Source organism: Melanerpes formicivorus, unplaced genomic scaffold, assembly GCF_026170545.1.
Source record: "Melanerpes formicivorus ecotype bairdi unplaced genomic scaffold, bMelFor1.0.p_v2 SCAF_12, whole genome shotgun sequence".
In the NCBI taxonomy this organism is placed as follows: Eukaryota; Metazoa; Chordata; class Aves; order Piciformes; family Picidae; genus Melanerpes; species Melanerpes formicivorus.
The window spans coordinates 20,570,696-20,597,426 of record NW_027142364.1 but is presented as its reverse complement, the minus strand read 5'-3'; the positions used below and the strand labels follow the sequence as shown (position 1 = coordinate 20,597,426).

The 26,731-nt window shown below is 51.4% G+C and overlaps 1 protein-coding gene across 3 annotated transcripts in view; it reads right to left on the bottom strand.

Moving 5' to 3' along the window:
* Positions 1–7,679: 7,679 nt before the first annotated feature.
* The window catches only part of LOC137444634 (D-beta-hydroxybutyrate dehydrogenase, mitochondrial-like), a 20,392-nt gene continuing 1,340 nt past the window's right edge, over positions 7,680–26,731 (bottom strand). The window contains exons 1-6 of one of the 3 annotated variants that reach the window (XM_068145609.1): positions 25,183–25,221; positions 24,775–24,831; positions 23,971–24,081; positions 17,355–17,496; positions 12,383–12,535; positions 7,680–10,688 (exon numbers count right to left, since the gene is read on the bottom strand). In XM_068145609.1, the coding sequence (XP_068001710.1) occupies positions 10,207–10,688; positions 12,383–12,535; positions 17,355–17,496; positions 23,971–24,081; positions 24,775–24,831; positions 25,183–25,206 (969 nt within the window). In that variant the 5' untranslated portion in view covers positions 25,207–25,221 and the 3' untranslated portion in view covers positions 7,680–10,206. Of the gene's footprint in view, positions 10,689–12,382; positions 12,536–17,354; positions 17,497–23,970; positions 24,082–24,774; positions 24,832–25,182; positions 25,222–26,186; positions 26,289–26,731 lie in introns of those variants that run through there. The other 2 variants (XM_068145610.1, XM_068145608.1) reach the window with 2 other exon arrangements.

Here is a 26,731-nt window from a genome sequence, read left to right as displayed (position 1 = left end):
GAAGGAAAGGGAGGAGAGGGAGGAAAGGGAGGAAAGGGAGGAAAGGGAGGAAGGAGCAATCCCTGTCATGCAGGACCAGCAGGAGAACTCCCAGGCCCATTCAGCACTGCTGCTGAGGTCCAAGTCCGTGGGGAGAGGAGCCAGAAAGATCCTTACTTTTCTGAAAGCAAAAACCAAACCAGAGCAAACTCAAAGCAAGAACAAAGAGGTAGAAGAGACAGCAGGACAGCTCTTTGCAGGTAGAACCACAGTGCAGACCTGGACCTGTGATAAAGCTGTGGCCCAGCAGCATCGCACCCCCAGACTGTGCTCACCGTGAAAACCAGAGCTGAAGCACTGCACTTAGTCCTGTGTGTTTCAGGAATTCCCTGCACCAGAGTCAGCCTTAGGATACTAAATAAGGTAAAACACTTTCTGTTGCTGGGCTTTGCTGCTGGGTTACCACAGCTCATGTTGGGTACCGGGCAGGGCAGGCGTTCAGCCGGTTCCTTCCCACGGAGGAGTGAGGACACACGTGGCAGAAGCGAGCAGAGCAGGACTGAATTCTCCAGTGGCTGTGGGGACAGATCCCATGGGCTAGCCCCTGATTCCCAGGGCCTTGGCTATGGCTGCCTGCTCAGAGGGACTGCCACAGGGTACCTGGCTCAGAGTGCTGTTCCCCCCTCACATGGACTGCTTGCATCCACCGAGCCCAGTCCCGACAGGCACTGCAGGACTTGCTGCTGTCCTCTGCATCCTGCTTCTGGGAGGAGAACACCCACACTCCTCCGTGGATTCGTGATGCTTTTTGCTGGACTCCTTAAGAAGCCCCCAGCTCTGAAAATATTTTAAAGGCTTTTAAAAATGTCATTAAACATCGAGAGAGAACCCTCTGAGGGGCCTGGCTGTTCTCCTGAAGGAGGCACAGCCATCTGCTCACGTCACCGCCAGCTCTGTCCTGAGGATGCCCAAGTGAGTGTATTTAAAGCCCACAGGCCTATTTTCTGCAGCTGAACCGTGTTGCAGCACCTTGGCTCGAGAATTCATTAGTGTAGCTACACAGTTTTATTTTTGTATGACCTACATACAACCTACACCTTCCTCACAACACAGATATATGTGTGGTTAACCACAGCTCCACTCAAGGAAAGAGAGAACAGACTCTCTTTCATTAACAAGTGCAGTTAAGAACCCTCCTGTAGAGCATGTGGTCCTGCTAGCTGAGTGCAGAGTCCTTCAGCCAGGATGCAGGCTCCCCTGCTGCAAGAGCCACCTCAGAGCTGGCTGCAAGTCAGCATCTTGCATCAGCTACCAGGAGCACAGCAGTCACACACAGAGTTTGGGGTGGCTTCAGACCCTCAAATATCCTACATCTCAAGCCTGGGTTTTGTGTGTTTTATATATACACCGGGGAGGTCTGAGGGCTGCACTTTTGGCCCTGATGGACTTTAGCCTGGAAAAGAGGAGGCTCAAGGGAGACCTTATTGCCATCCACAACTACCTGAAGGGAGGTTGTAGCCAGGTGGGGGTTGGTGTCTTCTCCCAGGCAACCAGCACCAGAACAAGAGGACACAGTCTCAAGCTGCACCAGGGGAGCTTTAGGCTGATGTTAGGAAGAAATTCTTCACAGAAAGAGTAATTTGCCATTGGGATGTGCTGCCCAGGGAGGTGGTGGAATCACTGTCCCTGGAAGTGCTTAAAATAAGACTGGATGAGGCACTTGGTGCCATGGGTTAGTTGATCTCAAAGGTCTCTCCCAACCTGGTTAATTCTATTCTATTCTATTCTATTCTATTCTATTCTATTCTATTCTATTCTATTCTATTCTATTCTATTCTATTCTATTCTATTCTATTCTATTCTATTCCATTCCATGCCATTCCATTCCATTCCATTCCATTCCATTCCATGGTATTGGGTGATAGGTTGGACTTGATCTCAAAAGTCTGTTCCAACCTGGTTCATTCTGCGACTTCTCCACTGCTCAGCACACCTTTACTGATCCCTGCCTCTCAGCTCCCCTAACTCACACCACGGGTTGGAGATAGTATCCTAGTATCAGTCAGGGTTGGAAGGGACCACAAGGATCATCTAGTTCCAAACCCCCTGCCATGGGCAGGGACACCCCACACTAGATCAGCCTGGCCAGAGCCTCATCCAGCCTGCTCTTAAACACCTCCAGGGATGGGGCCTCAACCACCTCCCTGGACAACCCATTCCAGGGCTTCACCACTCTCATGGGGAAGAACTTCCTCCTCCCCTCCAGCCTGAATCTCCCCACCTCCAGCTTCATTCCATTCCCCCTAGTCCTATCACTCCCTGAGATCCTGAGCAGTCCTTCCCCAGCCTTCCTGTAGCCCCCTGCAGATACTGGAAGGCCACAATGAGGTCACCTGGGAGCCTTCTCTTCTGCAGACTGAACAGCCCCAACTCCTTCAGTCTGTCCTCACAGGAGAGGTGCTCCAGCCCTCTGATCAGATGAGTTTTAAGAATCCCCTTTCTGAAAGAGCAAGTCACATCTCTCCACACAGGCTGCAGAGCACAAGGTCACTGCCATATGTGTTTGGCTCTTCCCATGAAGAGCTGCCCTGAGGCCTGAGCACACCTGCCTGCCATGGAGGCACAGGCTGAAGTGTTTGCTCGGCTGGCATTTGCATGGCACAGAAAGTACACACCCCCAACTCGGTGCCCAGTGCTCTGGTTTCAGTTCCATACGTGGTTACAGTCTGAAATGGCACAGAGCTACCATTCACAGGCAGCTCCATTCAAACAATTAGCTGAGATGGTACCAAAAATGCTTTTATCTGTGCTGCACCCCAGGGAGGCTACAGCCAGCATGAATTTCAATGCAAAGAGGCCTGGGGTGAGACAGCTGATGTGTTTTCCACTTCCCCTCAATTCTTAGATGCCATTTCTGCATTCCCAGACATAAATACTCCTGAAAAATTGCTGTTACCTGTGGAATAGAGCAGAAACTTGCACAGCAGGACAGAGGTACAGGAATACAGGAACTTCCTGGGGATGCAACGGGTCAACCAGAGACCGGCTTTGACTCTCTAAGCATCCGTGTGCAGACAGAGCTGGAAGCCAGCTCCTCAGCCCATGGCTACAGGCAGGGAGCGCTGCCTAAACCGGGCTCTGGACCCAGCTGTGCCAAGTGTCATGCCTGCCCCAGTGAGCTGGGGGATTGCTGCTCCCGGTGGTGCTGCAGACAGCAGGTACTATCTGGCCAAGTGTCCCTAAAGCTTGAGGAAACCAGACAGCTCATGTCTGGCCCATGGGTGTAAAAGTGGTGCAAAAAGAAGGTCCAGATGTGCTCTTGGGGATACAGAATCTTAGGGAGTCACTTGTGGATAAAGGTGTGCAGGAAAAGAGTATGTGAGGGAGGGGGGACTTACCATGGGGGCTGAACATATATGAGGAAGAGAGCTGCTTCCTGCACTTGCACATGGTGTGGCACCATCCCCACACCATGGCTGGCCCTGAGAAAGCTCAGTGATGAGTCCCTGGTTGGGGTGCACTGATCACTGCACTCACTGAATGACTCCATCCTGCACCTCATGCACAGAGCCAAGCCACTGCCCTGTCTCAGCCTCTTTAAAGATGGCTGTTGCCAAGTTCCCAGACAGAGGTTCTGGAGGCACTTTCCCATTACCAAACTCACCTCGTCTGTACTGGGGGGGTTCTATCTCCATCTTCTTCTCTGGAGGGCTGCCAGGGTAAGTACCTGCACAAGCACTCAAGCACTGCCTTCCACAGGAAGAGAAGCCATACAGCCATACTCCAGACACCCACTGGATGTCTCCAGTGGGACACAGGGATTGCCATGTCCATCCCTGCAACAGCTGATGGAGCTGTGGGGCCTTATCAGGGTGCACTTAGTCATGCTTCCTGGAGCAACAGTTGCATCTCATTAGAGTTGGAAAGCAAAGCTGCCCTGAATGCTTCAACACCCCTGAGCAGGCAGAGCCCAGGAGGCAGAGGCAAGGGCACACGGTGCTGGCAGCCTGCTGGCTGATTGTCATAGTAACCCTGGTTAATGTCCCACCATGGGAACAGCTTCTGCAGCACCTGACCCCACAAGGTGATGGGTGCTGCCAGCACTCCTGGGGGCACAACTGCTCTGGCAGGGAGGTGCTGGAGTTACACAGTAAAAGATGGTGCAGAGCTTTCCACCAGCTGCAGTTCAAGGTCCCTGGGCAAGGTGCCTCTGTGGAGATGGTTAACCCTGGTGCCTGTTTAAAAGCAGCACAACAGTGTTAATGTCTGCCCTCAACCCTGGCACCTTCCTGCTCAAAGCTGTACAAGATCAGAGGGCTTTATCAGCCACTTGCAGCAGCTCTCACCCAGCAGGTTTTATTCTTGCCACAGAAAGTAGCTCAGCCTATGAGCTGTAACAACAAACCAAGCCAGACAGCACTGCATGGCATTGTCATCTCTATACTCCTTGGTTTGCCACTTTCCAGCATGGATAGGGTGGTAGCAAAGATGGCTGAGATGGTAGAAGAGCTTGGTGTAGGAAGAGATGGTATAAGGGCTTGGTTCAGGACCCTTAGCGAGCCAGTGGCAGTGCCAGGACCAAGGGGGATGCATCTCAGCCCCAGGCTTTCCATTATACCATTGAATCAGACCAGCTCTTACCTGGTTATACTCTGCTGAATGTCCTCTCTACAACCAGAACAGAAGTTCTTTCACTTTACCGACTTGTACTTTTATTGATGCCTTGGCAAACAGTGAAGGAATTTCTGCTAGGCTTCCAGGTGTTATTCATTGGGGCTCAAAGCTGCATGGCAGTGGTGGATCCTTCATAATAATAATGTGCTCTATCAGAAAGATGCCTCTCTGGCCACACCTATGGAACCAAAAAACCCCACAGCTTCTCTGTTAGGGGCAGAGTAAGGTCACACTGCACATACACAGGCAAAGGGGGGAGCAGAGACCCACTCTGCTACTGCTCTGTGGGCAAAATGTGCCGTGAGGCAAACCAGCCTCAGGGTACCAAGTGAAAGCACCCTGAGGGAAGTGAATTACTGCATGCTTGCTGCGCCTGAACGCTGACTTGGCCAAGTGCTGTGCCCAGAGCACACCAGTCAGCTTATGCCACCAGCCAGCCCTGCTGCCTGCAGATTTGGAGCAGGAGATGTGCTTGCAAGACAGCTCATCTCACCCTGACTCCTGCTGAGTGCTCTGAAGTGCTGTTTCACTACCAAGACACCTCAAGAGCAGGCACCATGTGCTGCAGACTTGTGCACACAGCTGCTTTGTGCCAGGGCAAAAGCATTATTTCCTGTCTCTGCCCTCTTCCTCGAAGAGTGCCAGGGGAGAGGATGATGTGGCTGTGTCAGTAGCATCCCTGTGGCCCTTCCAGCACTGCTGAGAATGAATGAACTGCATCTGGCTCCAGGCCAGACCCCGGAGGTGGAGCTGGCTCACTTTATTCTTGTGCTGTTTGTAGCTTCTCTCCAGTCTCCAGGGCTCTGGCTGAGAAACCTGCTGGTATCGGGTTTGGTTTGTTTCTAAGCTCTCTCTCAGCGCTGTGGTTGCACAAGAAGCTGAAAGCTCACGTTCCAGCCCCCCAGTCAGCAGGACAGGAGCTGCCCTTGCTATTTATACAGCACCATCACATCTGGGGCGGGAGGGGGGCTGCAAGCCAGAAGATAAACCCATCCTGGGGTTTCCCCGATCCCCAAGGCTGAGCGAGGCTCCTGCTCGCGGGGGCGCTGGGGGGCGCTGGGGGGCGCTGGGGGGCGCTGGGGGGGCGCTGGGGGCGCTGGGGGGCGCTGTTGCAGAGCCGGGTGCTGAAGAGCAGCGCTCCCTGCCGCCGCCGCAAGCCTGCCAAGATGCTCTGCTCTCAGCACTGCCCTGGCTGCCGCCAGGGGCTGAGCCAGCACCTCTCGGGGCAAGGCAGGACCGCAGCAACCTCCCTGAGCTGTTGTGGCTGGGGTAGAGATCTTCAGTGCAGGCTCTTGACCTTCATTTGCCGTGCTTGACACTTACTTCCCCCAGCTGATAGAGTTGGTGTTTTTCTTTTCTCTTGATTTTATGTTGTGGTTTGGGGTTTTTTCTCCTCAAGGAAGCCCCAGGGGAAGCAGCCCACCCGAGGATCACAAGATGTTAGGGGCTGGAATGGACCTCCAGGGATCGAGTCCAAGCCCCCTGCCAGAGCCTAGAATCCAGCACAGGTCACACAGAACACATCCAGATGGGTCTTGAAAGTTTCCAGAGAAGGAGACTCCACAACCTCTCTGGGCAGCCTGCTCCAGGGCTCCATGACCCTCACAGTAAAGAAGTTCCTCCTTGTGTCAAGGCAGAACCTCTTGTGCTGTAGTTTATATCCACTGCCCCTTGTCCTATCACAGGGTGCAAGTGAGCAGAGCCTGTCCCTGTCCCCTCCCTGCTGACCCCCAGCCCTCAGATATTTATAAGCATTTATTAAATCCCCTCTCAGTCTTCTCCTCTCCAGACTGAACAGCCCCAGGTCTCAGCCTCTCCTCATCAGGCAGTGCTCCAGTCCCTTCAGCATCCTGGTAGCCCTCCATTGGACTCCCTAGAGTATATCCAAGATGATCTCTCAAGAAGATCCAAGAGGGACTGTGTCCCCACATGGAGGCCTGTGGGAGCAGTGAAAGCATCATCAGGGGAGCACAGGTAAGACCCTCACCTGTGGCAGAGAAAAGCTCCCCTGGGTAATCTCCTGTCTTGTTCTCAGGGTGTGTGTAAATGCACTGCCACCACTGGCCTCCTTTGCCCAACCACATTTCTGGCAGTGGACAGTTCCTGAGCTGCAGGTTCAGAGCCAGCCATGCAAGAAGTGCTTCTCAAGTCCTACACTTTCCCCTGCCACCTACTGACTCCATCCCAGGTGTCAAAGCAATCAGTCACATGCACCATTTGGCCAGAAGCAGGAGTAGCCCCTGGCTTTGGCACAGCATCAAGGCAAAGAACTGGCTTCAATGCCTCCATTACAGCAACCCCACAAAGCAAAACCAGGGTCTGGCTGCTTCAGGGAACAGATTCCAGGATCAGGTTCTCACTGGACATTGCACAGCTGCTGGAAGCTCAAGATGGGAAGGGATCTGCTGTCATCTTGGGTTTGTTCTGCTGGCTCAGAGTTCATGTGATCATCTGCACCACACAGGAACTTGATACCTGCTCTTCCTGCACTAGTGCTCTGCTCCTCTCATCCCTAGACATACACCCAGATGTCTGGCAGAAGGCAGATCAGGAGCTGACAGCTCACCTGTGCACTTCCAGGGGCAGAGGAAGGGACTGGGGCTCACATGCTGTGAAAACCTAACCTTGACTCTGCCAGGAGGTCCTTGCATGGCCTCAAGGCTTGCAAGTCTCCATCCTGTCTGTGAGAAGAGATCATCCTTACCAGCAGGCAGCTGTAGCAGTGGGGTTGGCTGCAGGCAGGGCACTGGGGTGGTGAATAAGGTGCAGCACAGCACCCAGTGCTTGAGGGAAGCCACACAAAACACAAGCTTAGATGTGTGTTTGCACAGGGGCCTCTCCAGCTGCCTTCTGCTGATGAAATGGGTCCTGCTGCCTGTTCTGCTCCAGGCAGTTCTCATTGGGCCTCCACTGTTCTGCTACCTGCTGAACCACCACCTGCTGAATTACTGGACTCGGTGAAACCTCAGCCTCAGATTGCAAGGGGGTGGGAAAAGCAGTGCAGGAATGAGTGCTGGCCACGGGTGTGTGCTTTACAAATCTCACAGTTTATTTTCTCTCTGTGCAAATCAGTGCTGCTTAACATTGCTCACATTTCACAGTGCAGGGGATCACAAGTGATTACAACACTGCTGCAGTCCAGGGCCATCATCCTGGGTCTTAAATCCCAGGCAGACTCCATGTGCAGACGATCTGGAAGAGAGGACTGCACAGCCAGCACTGCCAGTCGTTGTCACTTGTAATACAAGCTACCTTCACAGTATCTCCAAGGGGTGCCTGCTTTCCCCCTTGGGCATCACAGCTTTCATGCCTGCAAGCAGGCTCCAAGGATTTAGAGCCAGCAGCATATAAAAAGTTTATGGCATAGTTTCCAAGTCAGGGCTAACAGAGATGGATGAGGAAAGAGCCAAGGAGAACTCTTTTCCTATCTGCTTCATACTACACAGGACAGAAGAGAACAAAGTTTAGGAGTGGAAGGCAAAGCCAGGCCCTCCACAAGAGGGTAGGGTTCCAGCCTGGCCAGCAGTGCCTGTGGGCTGCTGGCTGCTCTGCTCACCACTGGGACAGAGGGAGGAGGGAATGAAACCAGGCAGCATTGGCACTTGGAAAAATGACTGAAATCCCTGGAAATGGCCACCAGGAAAGAGCCTTGGGGATACTGTGCAGACGTATCTCACACCATTTATCAGGAGGTCCTCTGAGGACACAATCACATGTGACAGGGAAATTTCATTGTGCAAGGTTTAAGAACAGAAGTGTGTCACTTCAAGCACCCTTCCAGAGCTCAGAGCCAGGCCACACCGGCTGCACAGTGCCTGTCACTGCTGAAGGACAGAGAGGACGGAACAGAAAACCTCATTTGGGAAAGCAAGGGCAGCTCCCTCACCAGCAAGTGGGAGTCTAGCATGGGGCAGTGACATGAGGGAAGCAGAGTGACAACTGGATGGTGTCTGTACCACAGATGAGTAGTTCAGGCACCAGTCCCTAAGGCAGCAGTCAGAGCAGCCAAATTGGTTTGCTGCATCAGATTGAACCCTGTCCCATGAAGCTCATCAGCAGTGGGTGGAGAGAATGTGCAAGTCCCAGCACCCACAGGGACTGACTGGGGGATGGCTCAGACCTCACTCATTATAGAAGGGCTTTTCCCTGCACAGCCTGTCTGCAGTTGCTGGCTCTGGCATCTCCTGGCAGCAGCACTGGCAGGGAAGAAGCCTTCTTTGTAGAGATGGGCCCCCCTGGAGCTAGGTAATGAGGCTGTTTGGAGGCAGAGTCGCTGCTTTCCTGGACAGAGCAGACAGCCACAGCGCAGCAGAGCTCCCCAGCAGCACCACAGAAACAACAGCTGCTTGTGACTGACCCATTTTCAATCACATGAAAAACTCTTTCTCTGCTTCCCGTTTTAGTTTCTCCCTTTGAGACAGCTCACAGCAACAGCTTTGCTCTGCTGTTAGCAGCCTGTCCTTGTAAGGGAAAGCAAGAGCCTGCTAATGAGCCAGGCTGGTCACCGGGGGAATGCTGATGACCTAGTTACACTAGCCACATCTCTGACCAAGTATGTTAACCTTCCTCTGCCTCCCCCAGTTAAAAGGAAAACACCTTCCCACTTTAATGGGCACAGGAGGGAACACAAAGAGCAGGAGCTGGGAAGGACACCACAAAAGCCATGCTCTTTTCAGCACCTCACAAGACCTGAAGCCCTGCCGAGCCTCACCTTCAACATCCTCATCCCTGCAGATACTCAAGGTGAGGCTCACCAGGGCCCCGGGCAGCCTGATCTAGTTGAGGATGTCCCTGCTGACTGCAAGGGGGAGGTTGAACTAGATGACCTTTGGAGGTTCCTTCCAACCCAGATCATTCTGTGACTCTATTGCTCTATGAGAGTGAGTGGCAGTTTAGGCTGGGTGCCTCTGGTTACTGCCACATAAGTTACACCTCTGCTGTCCTGAGTGTCCAACCCAGTGAGGTGGGCACAGGAAACAGCCTATTTCTACCCATAAATCCTGTCCCCTACAAGTTCATCTGCAAAGTCATTCTTTCCCTCTTTCTCCCCTCTCTGCTCCCATGGGAGATGCTCCCTGCTGGGTAATGGTGGGGGAGTATCTCAAGGCCTCTTATGCCAAGAGGAGAAAAGGGGGGGGGGGGGGGGGGGGAAGGAGAGGCAGTCTCAGACCTGGCCAGCCTGAGACTAGCCTAGCAGTGCAGGGGAAGAGCGAGGCCTGGGGGGGCTGGGTATCCCCTCAGGTGGGGAGAAGGGAAGTGCTGAGGGGCCTGTGGGTGCTGTGTAAGGGACTCTGTGTGCTTTGGGATATCCTTGCCACTGTGCTTTGCAGGGTTTTGTAAAACACCAATTGCTTTTCCATTTCAACTTCTCAATCCACTTGTGTGAGTGTCATTCTTTCGTCTCTCTTGGGGCAGCAGAGGATCTGTCTGGCCCTGAACCAGGACAAAGTGAAAGAAGCTGCCTCTGCAGGGGGGGGAAGCATCAGCAGTGGGTGCAGAGCTCTGCCCTGTGTGCAAGCACAGGCGCTGGAGGGATGCCTGAAGGACAGCCACTCAGAGGGTGGCTCCGGGGACGTACAGCCAGTCAGCAAGGGCAGTGGGCAGGTGAGTCACGGCTTGCAGCCTCACCCACCAGTAGGTCTCCATGGGGCTGTAACGGCTGCTGGGGCACGGGGAGGTGAGCGCCTGGGTGATGTCATTCAGGACCGGGGCCATGTCCTTCAGGCCGCTGCTGACGAAGGACTTCATCTGCGCCACGTGGCGAGCGAAATACTCCCTGCCGTAGTCCTGCCGCACGGCGTCGCTGGCGCCGCTCCACAGCGCCGCCGCCTGCCGCTCGATGCCCTCGGCGGTCAGGATGCCGGTGGCGGCCACGAAGTTGCTGGGCTCGATGAGGATGACCCTGACGCCCCAGCGGTACATCTCCTGCCGCAGGCAGTCGGAGAAGGCTGCCACCCCGAACTTGGAAATGCAGTAGCAGGAGCGAGACGGACTCGCCATCCGCCCCAGCATGCTTGTGATGTTCACCACACGGCCTGGAAGGAAGAAGAGCCAGGGAGGCAGCGGGGGCTGCAGAAGCCACAGCAAGCACAGCCCCCTCAAGAGGTGCTTGCTGGGTGATGCTGAGTAGGGAAATCTGAACCTCGAAGCAGCATCCAAACCTTCTGTCAAGCAGCCTCTCCCTCCTGAGTGAGGCAAGGCTAGCCCCTGCTCTGACCTCCTCCATGGCTGGTACATACATGCCTGCTTCTCTATTGCAAGGATTTACAAAGCACACAAGCCACCCCCTCCTAATTGCTGTGCAAGAGAGTACTCAGGTCTGGGGCTGCTGGTGGTGTGCTCTCCCATCAGTGTCCCACTCCTGTGTGCTGCAGCCTCCCAGCTAGCTGTGTTACAGCTGGAAGGCACACAATACAGCCTGATGCCATGCCAGTGTTCTGCTTCCTTCTCTGAGCACAGCAGCTTCTCTGGAGCCACCCTAACACAGTGCTTCTAGACTGAGCTGGACAGCACACAACCAGTTTCTCTGAACCTCTAGCAAGAACAGCACAGCCTGCTCACCAGCTGGCCAGTCAGGAGTGCCTAGACTGCTACATGCCTGGGACAAATGGAAAGGAGATTTGACATGATGCAGCCTATAGGACAGCAAAGATCAACTGCCCTAAATCCCACCAGCAGCCCAGGCCAAGCACAGAGCTCTGGCAGCTTCTCTTAGGTCAAGCACTGTCTGGAGGCAAACAGCAGTGGCCACTCTGTGGGTGGCTCTGTCCTTCCCCAAGCCAAGATGGGGCCAATTATCATTTCAGATGCACTTACAAACAGGCCCTTGAAGTCTCCCCAGCTATTTTTACAGAGAGGATTTTCACAGCCATGGAGCATGACACCCTTCTACAGCTTGAAATTCTAGCTGTGGAACAAGTGGGTGGCTCTGCTCTCTCATTCCAGACCTAAGCACAGCTTGGAGGGACTGTGAGAACCACCTGCAGGCCTGATGGGTAAGCCACCTTTTGTAGCAAGGTGGGGTATGCTCAGTGGGTACTTGGCCTTCTGGAAATGGTATGTGAGCAGATGTCTCTGCAGGACTCTTTTCTGTCCTCACAGAACACACAGCTGTGCCAGCATGCTCCCACACAGGCTAAATACAGCAGCTCTTCAGAGTTCTGCTCACACACACACCCCCTTCTTTCCTTTGCAATACTGTTTTAAAGGCATAGCCTAAAACTACCACAAATACAAACCAGAGATTTTGAATGATGCTGCTGTCTTGAAAGGTATCTGGAACAGCTGTTATTGCCACCTATTCCACCACTACCACTCTGCAATCATCCCTGAGTTGAGTAACACAAAGGGAAAACATTCAGTTAGCCAAACATAAGCACTGGGTGGACCCTGGAGGCCAGAATTCCCTTGTCTGACCCCAGTCACTTTTTCTGAAGGTGGTGTGGAGTGCTTGTCAGGTCTGCCAGCACTGAACCAAAGGCTCTGATATCCTGGCCTGTTTAAGATAACAGCAGCTGTGTGTGTGCCTGGGCTGCCCCAAGAGTGGCCTGCACTACCAAATGCTCACACAGCCCGTTGAACCCTGCTGTCTGGTTTACCTGCACACCTCCAGCACCCTCCCTGCACTGCACAGGCACTCTTCAAAGCACAGTCTGAGCCATGACTTCCAGCTGCCTCTCCCTGCTGTGCTGTAAAAGCTGTGAGTCCTGCCAGGCTGCAGGGGGTGTACCTCTAGCCCTGCGGACGAGGGGCAGGAAAGCCTTCGTCACCCTCACGGTGCCCCACAGGTTGACCTCCGCCACCCGCCTGTAGTCCTCCAGGCGCGCAAACTCCACCTCTCCGAAGGTCGAGATGCCAGCGTTGTTCACCAGGCCCCACAGACCTGCCAACAAACATGGGCTTGAAGAATGGAAGGAGGAAGAATGTCACAGACAAGCAGCTCTCCCTGCTCACAGTAACCCAACCCCTTGACAAAGAGCTGGGTACTTTTGTAGGGAAAAGGTTGTAGCCAAGCCCTCAGCTGCCAATGAAATACAGTCTTGGTGTAGCAGAAGTGGGGCCAGTGGGGCCTGGCTGGAGTGCCAGGCAAAGTGGTGGGGCCACACATGCACTGCCTCTCTGAATGTCTCCTCTAAGGTCAAGCACTGTCCTTAGGCTTTGTGAGGGGAGAAGGAAAAAAAGGGGAGAAGGAGAAGGAAATACCTAGGACCTTTAAATCCCCCTAAGAGTTCAGACTCACTGTTTTGGAGAGTGAATGGAATTAACCTGCAGGTTCACAGCCTGGTTATCAGCTGCTGTATTTTAGTTCAGGTATTTGGTTTCCTTCAAACTTAAGTACAGCAGAAGGTGACCCACTTGCAGCCAAACTTTAAAAGTGCTGGTGTTTAAAACCAAACATCTGCTGTGCATGCAGTGCTGTCAAAATTAACTGCACTTACCAAAGGCTTCTGCACTGAGCCACTTACATGTCCAGGACTTAGCAGGTCACTGAGGACTTGACTCTTTAAAGCAATTACTGCAGGAATCCCAGTGGCAAACATTTGTGGGACTGAGAGTATACCTGTTGAATTTGTTGAAGCACAGGGCTGTGCAGCCATAAACTGCAGGAGGAACAAGCAGAAGAGCTGGGACAAGGTAACAGAGCTGCTCCTTGTTAAATGTCTGCCACATACCATGGTTGCTTTTCACTGTGGAAGTATTTACTTGGAGCCAGGGCCACTTGCCACTCCCTGACTTTCCTCTTACAACCCAGAATAAGTTACAGGGCTAAGGAGTCTTCATGTGCAGGTTGCTGTGACACTGCTATCAAAAGCACCCACGTCATGCCACCCTGTTGATAAAACTTATCAAGCCCTCTCTCCAAATTTTTCAGGCTGTTTGCCCTGCCTCTGCTCCACAGATGCCTGAGAGGTCTTTCAATAGCTTCCCTTCCAGCCTGTATTTATTCCTGGTCACAGAGTTACCATGCATTATTCTGAGTACAGCCCTCTAGGCAAATGCCCATACTCTACCAGTGCCCAATAAATAGCAATGGAATTTATTCTCCTGGTGCAGGACTCTGCCATGCCCTTGCTAGACTGGCTCTCCACTCTCCTAACAGCCCTACTAACCCTGCCTCCCTCACAGGTGAATTTGTTTTCCCTAAAGGCTGTTGACCAGCCTTGTGCAGCAGAGGTCACATCCTACGTGGTGGTAACAGTGCATTACCCTCCTGACCTGTCCCAGGATGGATCTGCCCCTTACAGCTGCCACCATTCCTACATCTCCCAGCTCTCACAGGGTGAGCCCAGCACCTCTTCTGCCCTGCACACCAGTCTTACAGACAGTGGTGAATACTGTTCCAGTTCACTCACCTGCAGCTCTAACACCCTCCAGAACAACCCTTTCCCAGCCCCATCCAGGGGCTGTTTGGGGCAACAGCTAAGTCATGGCCTGCAGCAGAAAGCCAAGAAAACAACTGGACCCTTTCCCAGTCGCCACCCAAGGGCTGTTTGGGGTAACAGCCAAGTTATAGCCTGCAGCAAAAAGCCAAGAAAACATCTTGCTCACCTGACCTTCCTTCTGGGTTTGCTAATTCAAGTTTCTAAATGCTGTGGTCAGGTAGCTCTGCTTCCCTTGCTACACTTCCTGAAGCTGCCAGCTTTAGTGGTCAAGGGAACTCTGAAACTCACACTGACCCAGGAGCCAGCATGGCATCTCAGCCTGAGTAGTGTGCTCCATGCTGCTTCAAAGCAGGCTCTGATCAGTAGGTGGAGGACCATGGAAAGAGTATCTGATGCTGTTAGCCTCACCAGAAGCCACACAGAGAAAGACTGCAGGAGTTTACCAAGGACCACAAAAGACTTCAACTGTCAGTCCCAAGGTGAGCTCTGCAGAGTACTCCTGATTCCACAGTTCTCTACAAGCATTTCCCATCTGAGGGTTAGGAGGCATAGTATCATAGTATCAGTCAGGGTTGGAAGGGACCACAAGGATCATCTAGTTCCAACCCCCTGCCATGGGCAGGGACACCTCAGATCCAGGGATGTTCAAACACTGAGGATAGTTCATTCCTGGAATTTCACTGCTTAGCAGTCAGGTCACATCATGTCCAGAACAAAATGCTGACGGGTAGCTAGTCACAGGGCTGTTTGCTGGACAGCAGTGTGTGTACTGAGCACAGCCTTATCACTATGAGTTCTGTAGTGTCAACTATACAGTGGGAACTGCCTAAAACTGAAAACAAACAGAGCACTCCTGTTGGAATGAGTTGAGCCTTATGTACACAGCACAGGGAGAAGAGGCCAAAGACGCTGCGGGGCCACACTCTGGTGTGCAGCGAGCACCTCTGTGCCAGGCTCCTCAGCCTCACTACTCTCTGTGTCCCTGCACTACATACTGGCAAGCCCCAAAGCTCAGCCACACTGATGGGCCTACAAAGAAATCACTCAGAATCACAGAATGTTCAGGGTTGGAAGTGACCTCAAAAGATCATCCAGTACAAATGCCCTGCCAGAGCAGGGTCACCTAGAGCAGGTCACACAGGGACACATCCAGGAGGGTTTTGCATGTCTCCAGAGAAGGAGACTCCATAACTCCTCTGGACAGCCTGGTCCAGTGTTTTGTCACTCTCACAGTGCAAAAGGTTTCCCTTACCTTCATGTGGAACCTGCTCTGCTCCAGCCTGCATCCACTGCCCCTTGTCTTTGGACATCACTGAGCAGAGCCTGGCTCTGTACCCCTAACACTGCCCTTCACATCTTTATAAACATGAAGGAATCTTTGGTGCTTTGCACACTGTGCTGAAGCAAACAACTGCAGGGCAGAGGCCTCAAGAGTAGGAGAAACCAGTCCAACCTGCTGATCCAGGATGCAAGACTTCTCTGTCCCTGCTGCACACATGGTTTTGCAAACACTGCTGCATTTATGGAAGCAACAGAGCTGCTCCCTTACAAGCTTTCATTCAGTAGGAAATGGCTCTGTGCCACTAATGCTGCTGCTGGGCTGCTCAAGACAAGCTTGAGAAGCTGTGAAACGTGTGAGGAGGGCTGGGTGACTGTGTAGGAAGAAAGACCATGCAGAGAGAACATGTGTGGGACTAGAGCTGGTACCTAACTCGGTCACATTTCATGTGCCTGTCTCCAGAGGGTGTGCTCACGTCACCTGCATGCAGATCAGAGCTGCTGTAATCCACTAACTTTGTGCTTGCCAGGAGCAAAGGCAGGCCCATGGCAGTCTCATCCAAGCTTCGAGAGGAGTGACCACCCTCCAGCCATAAAACCCCTGAGTCCTGCAAGCTGCATATGTGAAACCTCAGTCCATCTTCATCTTGAGCATACAGCTGCTGTCCAGCTTGTGGCTTGCACTGAGGCTGCAGAGAAACCTATGCAGGGCAAGAAGCCTCACAAGCTCACTACATGGGAAGAGGTTAGGTGGTGCCACACCAGACTCCAGCTGTAAGCTCACATCCCACTGCCAAACCGCTTCCAAGAAGGAAAGAAGCATGCAGAAGGGACCTCTGTTTCCTTTTCTCTTCTTTCACATGCTCTTAGGTGATCTGTGCCAAGCCTACCCTGCATCCTGCCTCACACTGGGATGTTGCATGGCAAACCAAAAGCACAGATTGACCAGGACTGGGGCAGGTCAGTTTTGTGCTCCAGCTCAGTACTCAATGACACAACCAGGCTGTACTGACACAGCAGAGGGGAAAGCAGTGAGCAGCCAGGGCCTGACACCTCTGCACTAGCAGGGGTGCTGTGTGAGCCAGGCTGCAGCAGCAGCACCAGCAAGGGATGAGGCTCTGGCCATCCTGTGCCTTCACAAATGCTCTGGAAGAAAGACACAAGTTCCTGTAGGTGTACTGTCACTCCTGACTTACTACAGCATGCAGAGTTAGATCCACTGCACTGGTTAGGCTGCACCTCAAGTCCTGTGTCCAGTTCTGGGCCCCTCAGGTTAGGAAGGAGGTTGACTTGCTGGAAGGTGTCCAGAGAAGGGCAACAAAGTTGGTGAGGGGTTTGGAACACAGCCCTGTGAGGAGAGGCTGAGGGAGCTGGGGTTGCTTAGCCTGGAGAAGAGGAGGCTCAGGGGAGACCTTCTTGCTCTCTACAACTACCTGAAGGGAGGCTGTAGCCAGGCAGAGGTTGGTCTCTTCTCCCAGGCAACCAGCACCAGAACAAGAGGACACAGTCTCAAGCTGTGCCAGGGGAGCTTTAGGCTGGATGTTAGGAAGAAGTTCTATACAGAGAGTGATTGCCCATTGGAATGGGCTGCCTGGGGAGGTAGTGGAGTCATTGGAGGTGTTCAAGAGGAGGAGACTTGATAGGGTGCTTGGTGCCATGGGTTAGTTGATCAGGTGGTGTTGGATGATAGGTTGGACACGATGATCTTGAAGGTCTCTTCCAGCCTGGTCTATCCTATCCTATCCTATCCTATCCTATCCTATCCTATCCTATCCTATCCTATCCTATCCTATCCTATCCTATCCTATCCTATCCTATCCTAGTCAGTACTAGTCTCTTTCCACATGGCTGGCACATCAGCAGCAAGACAATTCTCCTCACTGACCTGGGTGCAGCACTGCCTGACTGCCAGCTACAGACTGTCACAGGCCTTCAGGCCTCTTTTGGTGGTGCAGAGAGGGAGTGACCTGCTCTGTAGGAAGGATTCTGTGAGCACAGCAAAGAGCCAGCTGTGCTGGAAATACAAAGATCACCACATACCTTCCTCTGGCTCCTTCAGGGTCCTCTTCACAAAATCCACAGCCTGAGCAACTTCCTGGTCACTGCACACATCCATCTGCAACACTTTCATGCGATCTGAATTCATGTTCTTCAGCTCCATGGCTCCATCTCCATTCTCATCCTGTTCAGCAGGAAAGAAAGATGTGCCACTAGAACAGGCAAGGAACAGCAGTGCAGCCTGGGGACAGGCATGGTCAAAGGGACAGGAAACAGAAGCTACTGAAACTGCACAGAGTTGTAAACCTGGTGCACAAGTAAGCACACAAGCCACAGGAACCAGCATGCAACCCCCAGCCATTGTCCTGTTCCTTTCAGCACAGCTCCTCTACCTGCATCAGCAGTCCACTACTTCGAAGTGCCACAATGGCCCTGCTGTTAGTTCCTCACATGAAGGGTTTCACATCTGTAACACCATGAAATACTGTGCCAGCCTGGGTGACTCCCCACCGCCTCATTCTTCATGCTCTACATGTAACATGGTAACACAGCAAACACTTGCACAGCAGTCAGATTTTCTAGGCTTGAAAGCCAAAGGCTGCTTAGGCACTGCACTTGTGTCACAACACAATACTGCCTGGCCTCCAAGGAAATAGCATTGCCAGACCACTTGGGGAAAAAGACAGCAGGGACACCTTTGGCATGTCCAACAGCAACTAGCCTGATGCTACAGGATCCAGCAGCAAACATTCACAGTGAACCTATATCATAGTAACACTTTGCTCTTGCCACACAGCAGCACAGATGTGCAGGAATGCAAGCACAGTGGAGACCTGCCAGACAGCCACAGGGTCACAGCCACGAGGCATGGAATGAGGAGATTCTGGCTGAGGAAAACAGACAACACTTCCCTCCCCACACACACACTGCAGGGAACAAGAAAGGGCTGGACCTGATTTCTGTCCTTTTACTTTCTCTCCTCTCTCTTTCTAACCTCCTGGTGCTGCCAGCAGTGGCCCTGTCCCCGTTGGGATTCGGGTTGTCCACAGTTCAAACTCCAAGTTTTACCTGGTCACTTCCAGAGAGGATTGCTGCCTCGCAGCCTTGCTCAGATGCTACATAACAAGTAAGAGCAAAGGGAGCAGAGATTAGCCATGCAGTTCCACACAGCATGATCCAGATTGAATTCACTGAACTGCTCCATGAATCACAAGCTCTGCCTCATTAAGGAGGACGAAGTTATGAATTGGTGAGTCACCACGCCTGGCTGCCACTCTTGCTTGAGCACTCGATACCAACTCCCACAGCACAAGAGCAAACAAGGCGAGCAGCCCTCCCACAGCCACTTGCTCAACTGCCTCTGCAGCCAGGCTGATGTAAACCACTTGTAACTGCTTTGGTTTTCTATACATATCTCGGGCTGTGCAGTGAGTATAGCATACAGCATCTCACCTCCGCCCTCAGTGCAGGGAACAAGGACACGCAGCGAGGGAAAGAAGCTGAAGTATCTGCCACAGACTCCAGCAAAACAGGCTAGCTCTCTTAAAAATCAACCTGGCATTATGACAGAAGTGGGAAGGAGCTGCTGGCCCCATGGCTGCACCTCATTTCACAACTGACTTCTCTGCAGATATCACAGAGCCAGCAAATAAAGCTTGAAGCAACTTCTCACCGAGTTATGCACCCCACCGAGCCATACAAAGCAACTCCCAGTGAGGAAAGTGGAGCTAGTGCAGCTCCTCAGAAAACAAGAGATTTACTGTATCTGTGGAGAAACAAAAACCCCCACACTCTATCTGTACTCAAGCACCAGCTGCCACTTCAGAAACCACCTTTCCCTATGCTTGTTCAACCTTCCATGACTCCTGTAACCTGAACAAGAAGCATTTCCACTGGTTTTTGAGAAACATAAGCCAGCAACTTAGAAATCCAGCATAAATGGTTTGGATTATCCCTGCTGAAGTGAGCTTCCCCTTAGCAATCGGCCAAGTTATCTTCCCAGCTACAACTCACTCACTGTTGACAAAGCTTATTGATTTTGGACGAGCAGTATCAGCTGGAGCCACTTGTCACAGCTGCAGACACCACCTCAGCCACCACTCACAGTATCACAGTATCACAGTATAACTAAGGTTGGAAGAGACCTCGAGGATCATCGAGTCCAACCTGTAAACACAGACCCCATGACTACAAACACTCAACCATACAACAAATGGCTTCGCTCTCATGTGCAGAGAACCTCAAAGGAAGCAGCCTTGCATTTTGTATGGCAAGGAGTGGACATCATCTTCTGCTCTGTGTTCATCAAGGACCCTAAGCCCATTCCCTCTTCAGACACTCACATGGCACTTCCTCCTTTCTGTTTAACAGTAGATTTACTGCCTGGGAAAATACCTGGAGCCAATCCCATGGAAGCAGTCACACTGTCCTCCCTGAGGTGACCTTCACGGCCTTGGGACTCAGAAGCAAGAGCCATGCAACAGCTCAAGCTGAGCTGGCTCCTGGCAGCAATGTTCTAACTGCTCCTGCAAAACCCCTCTCCCCCTTCCTTTGCTGTCACCTGTTTTGGTCCAGCTTTTGTCCTTTCAGAGAACCTCACAGCTTTCCCTTCCTAATTCCATCAGAGTTGAAAGTGGTGCTGCTCCAGACCAGCCTGCTTCCCAAGTAGTCTCCAGAGGCTTTCAGTGGGACTTAGCAGTTTCCTCCCACCTACCTCCTTTCCCCCAGTCACCCTGCCCTTGTAGCCCTGCATGGCTCTGGCTGCACACCCCACCTTGCACCTACTGGGATATGCTCCTGGGTGAGGAGCCTGACACATCAGGCAGAGAAGCCTTGCTCCAGCTTTTGGCTGCCTCCCTTTCCCTCTGCTCAGGCCTCTCTCCTTCTTCAGTTTGGAGGATCTCAGCGCAGCTGGTGCTGAAGGACAGGCAGATCACACAGGGCTTGTTAGCAGAGAGCCTTCCTGAAATGCACTGAGCCATGGCTTTTTCCCAGGGAAGCATGTGGGATTCAGGATTGGATCCTGGCAGCCATCTGGGCACCCACAGTGAGGTGTCAGTGCGAATCAGGAAGCCATGAACACAGTGCTGGACACTCACAGATCCAGCTGGCTTGCTCCATCTGCACCACTCCCTCTCCACCAGGCTGCTGCTGCCTATCCACTCACTCCCTTCCTGTCTTTCCTGGACAGAACACCTTGCACTTGTCATTACAGGGTTCCACCTAACTGATTTCAGACTCTGTCTGACCTGTTAAGACCATGTTGAATCCTATTCCCCAAAGGGCCTGCAATCTTCCCTGCTTGGCACCAGTCACATTTCTTTCCAAGTGTTCTTTCCACCCCTGTTCCAGGTGGCACTTCCAGGAAACCCCAATCTCCTGGGGACCGAAGAGCAGTCACAGGCATAGAGCTAAGTTTGCTCATGAGACTGTCAGGAGGACCTGTGTCAAAATTAATCCAAGGTACATTTATTTGTCCTCTTTAACCACTCTGCTGCTTAGCCAGGATGAGATTAGATGGCCATGTCACAGACTGTTCCTAGTAAACTTAGACAGCATGGATTACATTATGAGCCAGGCATCTGTAAAACTGACAGATCACTCTGCTGCAATTTCAGCACAGCCTGGAGGTGAGCTGCCTGGCTGGCACTTCCCAAAGCCTGTCTCTTTTGGAAAGAGAAGTACAGTGTCTGCCTTCTTACAGCCTGCTGGGAATCCCCTGGCCTCCAGGTGCTCCTCAAATATCCCCCATGGGGCAGAAGTCACAATGGCTCATCCTTCAAATGCCCATCTGAACACATCCATTTATGTAAACATTCCTTGTTCTTTCCTTTTCCTTGCCAGAAGTCCTCTTGAAAACTGCTGGCAGTAAGCACCTGAAAACGATGCATCCTTTCCCCACCCAGTGAAGTCAAGGAAAAGAAAGGAGTAATTGTTTCACCTTTTTCTGTACTTCCTGCTTTTCAAGTTATTGTGTGATTGGTTTCTGGATGGGTTTGTGTCTCAATCCTGACACATTCACAGAAACTGGATCTGTGAACTTAACTGTCCTTGCTGAACCAAATCCCTTCAGCACTTGATCTTCTCCAGTTCTATCCCAGCTTTCTTGCAGTATTATTCCTAGTTCTGTAACTTTACTTTTGACTGCTAATGATTAAACAGCTCCCAACATAGCTGTCAGTGTACCAGCTTGTATTTAATGCAAGAGCCTTCTTAGTAATCAGGGATCCTTTCACTCTCCAGATAAAAGCATGCAAGTTAGTGATGATGGAGTAACTATGTGTTAACTAATAGCCTGGCATGGGCTGTACACCAACTGCCCCATACCTGCCCTGATCCTACAGCTCAGACAGGTCTCTCCTGACAGGGCAGGTTTCCCTGCACTTGTTACACACACACTGCCAGTTCCCAGGGCACAGCTGCATCCCTAGCCACGCTTCATGGGCACTCACTCCTTTACTTGGCAGCAGTAATCACTCACATGTTCACACCTTGGTCTTCACAAGTTCTCTGACCCAACAGCTCCTTGCCTTCACTGATGTTTCCTGCTTCTTCTGGATCCTTTTCTGTAGTCATTACATGCTTCCTTTTCTGGGAGCAGTCAGCTCCAGATTTATCACCATGTTTATCCCATGCACATTTTACCAGCAGGTTTGCAGTAAGCTCCTGTTTGCCAAGGTTTGAATTCCCAAGCTAGTCTCTCCCTGAGCCACCCAAACCACAAGGCTGCTCCACGAGGATGCTGGCTGTCCTGAGACCTGTAGGAAGCATTCAGCTGTCATGTTTGTGCACAAGCTATCCAGATAGCTGCGTCACCACCACACCCTGTCCTTCAGATGCACCCAACAGATAAGACAACATTAGCAACCCAAGAGAGGGGGATGGAACACAAGTGAAATCCTGGGCCTCTGAGTCCAGGTCTCCTGAAAATGTTTTCACCAAGGTTGGAAGAGACCTCAAAGATCCTCATGACTAAACCATGGCACCAAGTGCCACGTCCAATCCCCTCTTGAACCCCTCCAGGGATGGGGACTCCACCACCTCCCTGGGCAGCACCTTCCAATGGTGAACAAAACACAGAGAACAAGAAAAATCCCATTCTCCTACTTACTACTCCTTCAAGGCCAAGCACTCAGCCTCCTGAAAGCTACCTGCAGATCAGCTATGATGGCTGATGCACTTTCCACTTCCACACAGGCTACAAGTACAAAAATCACAACACTGCTGGCACAAGTAAGAAGTTTCCAAGGCAGAGCAGAGGGGCTGCTGAGAGCTGCTCAAGGATCCTGGGACAGCTCACACTCTCTGAGCAAGCTGGGATTTTTAATCATTATTTTTTTTTAATCAATAAAGCAAGCAGGCAGGGCTTGCTTGGGGAGTATTTAGTTTCTTTATATGGCTTCAAATGGAGCCTGGCCCTCTCTGCTCCCACAAGCACTGCCTTCTGAGCCCTCTCAGACAACCCTATCTCCCCTCTCCTTTCTGTTCCTTACACCTGCTGCTCTGCAATGCTAAGAGTCTGACTTTTTACCCACTACAGGCATCCCAAAGCAGTCCATGACACAATTACTGAAGGATTCATATAGGCTCCAGATGGAAATTTCCAAAGAGTGGCAGTTTTCCAACAGGACTCTCTTGCTCTCAAGTTACATAACCCATCAGCTGATAATAGCTTTTCCTCCTCTTGTGGTGGAAGAACGTAACCTCCGCCGCCCTCACAGCCGGTGAGGGCCACCTCCCTGCCTTTGTTCTCACCCTCCACACTCCTCAAGAATCTGTGGTCATCATTCTCTGAGCACTTGTGCAGAAATAGCCATCCTCAAACAGAGAAGCAAGTGGGTGTGGATTTGAAACAGTTCAGGTTGGAAATTACCTGAGTTTTGACTGTCAGAACAGCAAAAGAACATAGTGAGGGCAAACCTCCAACTGAGATGGATGTGCTGCTGGCTCAGTTTACAAAGAGGATTACACACTGTGGTTACCTGCAAGAGCACAGGCTAGAATGGGGGTCTGCAAAGCCCTTCTGGCTCTCTGTGCCTACACTGAACTCTCACAAGTGATGCCACCTACCACAGAAAGGTGACAGAGGGTGACAAATATCAGAAGGGTACAGAAAATGTATCCAGCTACCCAGAAACTGAATGGCTTCTACAGAAGCTGTGGAAATAGTTAGAAGACTCTTTGGAAACAGAACCTGAACAAGGCAGGAGAGGCAGTCTGGAAACGTGTTTGAGGAGTGTCCCCAAAGGAAAGTGACAGAGTAAGAGATAGCAGCAGAGAAGTCAGGGAAGACAGAAAGCCACTCTGCCGCTGTAATCTTGGGCATGTGTTGTAATATTGCTGAGAGGCTTAGACACTGAACACCATCCTACTGTGCAGGCTACCATACAAACAGTTGACAGACCCTGCCCTGAAGAGCTCAGAATTACAGCTCTAACAAGATGCAACATGTGATGAAGTAATGGAACATGTAACAATCCCCAAGTGCTGCACTTCCTTGAGATCAGGGGGTTGGAACTAGATGATCCTTGTGGTCCCTTCCAACCCTGACTGATACTAGGATCTTGGATGAGGCTAAATGGAGGCTGCAGGTGAAGATGCTGTCACTTGAGAAGCATTTTTCTCCAATCAAAGAAGATCTTTGATCAATATTGCTTACCATAAGCAAACATCCAGCAAAGACAGTGAATCCCTCTGCGTGAAGCCGTTTTGCCAAGGCATGTCCAAAACCTTTGTCACAGCCTGTTATTAGCACTGCCTTCCCTTCAGCCTGTGTGGGGAAAAACAATAGTATGGTATCATCAGATCCTGCAATGCTTACAGTCACCACCAGTACCCAGAGACACAGCACAGGAGCAGCCTGCAGCCCTAGCCAGTGTTTAGGAGGTGCAATTCCAGCTACAAGTCACAGTGGCCATCTGCATACTGACCTGAGCATAGTGTAAACCCAGCAATTCCAGTGGGGCTTCTGCTGGGTCACCTAGTGTTAAGGAGGTGATAAGATTCCCATGTGGAAACACAACCAGCTTCAAACTACCATGACACTAAATCCATTCATCTGCTGGCCTGTAATAATTTGTGCTGCCTTAACACACCAGCCAGAACACTAATTGTGTCGTTCAAGTATCAGTGGCCAAAGCAGGGCAGAAACATTTCAAAGGAAATGAGTGATCTACCAGCTCAGGGGCACAGAAGATATCCAAATGATAGCATGTCACCTGCTTGAACCACACAGCAGCTTTTGTAACTGCAGGGTGACTCTCTACTGACTGCTCCCTATACTCCCACTCTATGCAGTACTTTCCACACTGTATTTTAGCGTGCAGGAAGGTGATGAGCGGTTAGGGTTTCCTTCTGAGACACTGCAGTCTTAGCAGGAACAGCTCATCAAATCCTATGGTTCTCTCCTACATCATTATAATCATCTCACTCACAAATAAATTGAGAAGATTTGATACTCCACCTGGCATGACACAACAGGCTTCTGATGGATCTGGAAACAGGATCCCTGAAGAGAAGCCTGCAGGGAAACACTGCCCGTTCACCCTCTTCCTTTGCCTGAAACTCATCTCTTTCCTGCTCCTTTCGCCACAGCTATGATCCTAATGCTCAAGCCAGCCAGCAGGCCCCAGCTGCAGTGCTGCACACTGCTCCAAACTGAAACCCTATCTGTGAGGCAATAAAGTGATATAGTGATAAAGTATTTGAGAATGCAATAAGGAAGTGAGGTCACTTCCATTCTGTGGAGATACCTGCAACTAATATTGCCTCTTGGTACTCTGCTAACAGCAGCTGCAATGTGAGCAGTTGAATTTTATACTGTTTATGTATGAGCCACTTTTTCAGACAGAAATCAGGCAATCACCAGTACCTCCTGATCCTGTTTTGCTGACATGCACGGCAGTGAAATGGCAATAAAGAACAACAGCAGGGTGATAGCGATCGCAGCATTACTGCACAGACTCAGGAAGAGCCCCAGCAGAGAGCACTATGCAAATCAGCTGCACTTTGTCCTGTCCTATAGTTCAAGTTGTGGTTTTCAAATGGGAATCATGATGTTAAGCTGAAATGAGAGCTGATCAAAAGTCTAACGTGCATTTATCATGAGCACACTAACACCTATTCCTACAAAGTAAGCTCCTAGGGGCTCTACTAAAGCTCTGAAACAGCTACAGCTAAAGGACAACAGATAAGCAAGTAAATATACAGTGCTCAGTCTTAATTTAATTATCAGTGACACAACCCCAGGAGAGATAAGGATTAAGTATGAAACCAGATCACACAGCTTGCCGAGGTTAACCTCCCGCAGTACTTCAGCAAGCTGGCCCCTGGAAAAGGAAGCATTTGACTCTGCCTCACCTCCCCTAGACCCTTTGGCCTCTGGATCCTGAAGACACAGGACTTCCCAAAACAGCAGGAATTGTTCAGGTGATAAGGGATTGTGATTACTTCCTGAAGCCAGGCCAGGTAAAGAGATAAAATGCCTAGTCCTCAACCAGCATTAACCAGCCAGTCTGATAAGGACCGAGCTCAGGGGCAGAAAGTAAGAGCGAATGGCTGGGCTGTGTTCCTGGGCTTTAGCTTTCAGTAACTGTTTTGCTTTCCCTAGTTACAAAAACCCAAACAACCACAGTGTCAACAAAAGAGAGGCTTAAAAAGCTTCTCAGCTGTCTACAATGGGGCACAAAGCAAGGAACAACTTTAACTTACAGTATGAGAAGCGTGAGAATTTCCTGTAATTGTTTGTTAATTATTTGCAATTACCCTAATTGCACCTCATGAAACATGTGACTACAGCAGCATGCCTCATAACAGCCTGAGGCTCCAGCAGCACTAAAGAGTACGCAAAAACCCAAGGGAGGTACTAAAACTCACATCTGCAGATGCCATTGCCTTTGTGCCACGAAGAGCTCCCAGGGATGAGAGCAGGAAGCAACCCCATTCCCGGCCAGAAAGATCCTACCCCAAAAAATCAGTTGGCACCCAGCAAAGCCTGGTTATCCTTATCTTTTGGAAGTCACAAGATAAGGCTTCATGGGCCTCATTCCTGGAGTTTTGATAAGGTCAGTCTGCAGCTTACAGTTTGACAGTGCTGAGACTGGCAGAGACAACCAGCTATCATCTCTCTAGCAGACATGGCAGTGACCTCCATCAGCATTTTGAGGAACATCAGGTGCCTCACTAATGGTCACACAGAGCTCTCAGGCAGTACCATACAGCAGGCAGTACCATGCAGCAGGCAGCACCCCTGTGTGGGGCCAGGACACCTGAGACCTGCCAAGAGTGCATGCTAAGTTCTTGTACTGGAGGTGCTGCTGTGGCTTCTGGGCAGAGTAAGTGTCTGTATCCTTGCAGTGTGACCCACAGCACTCGAACAGATGTTCCACAGGTCAAAACAGCCAGATTTTACCCTGCAGCCA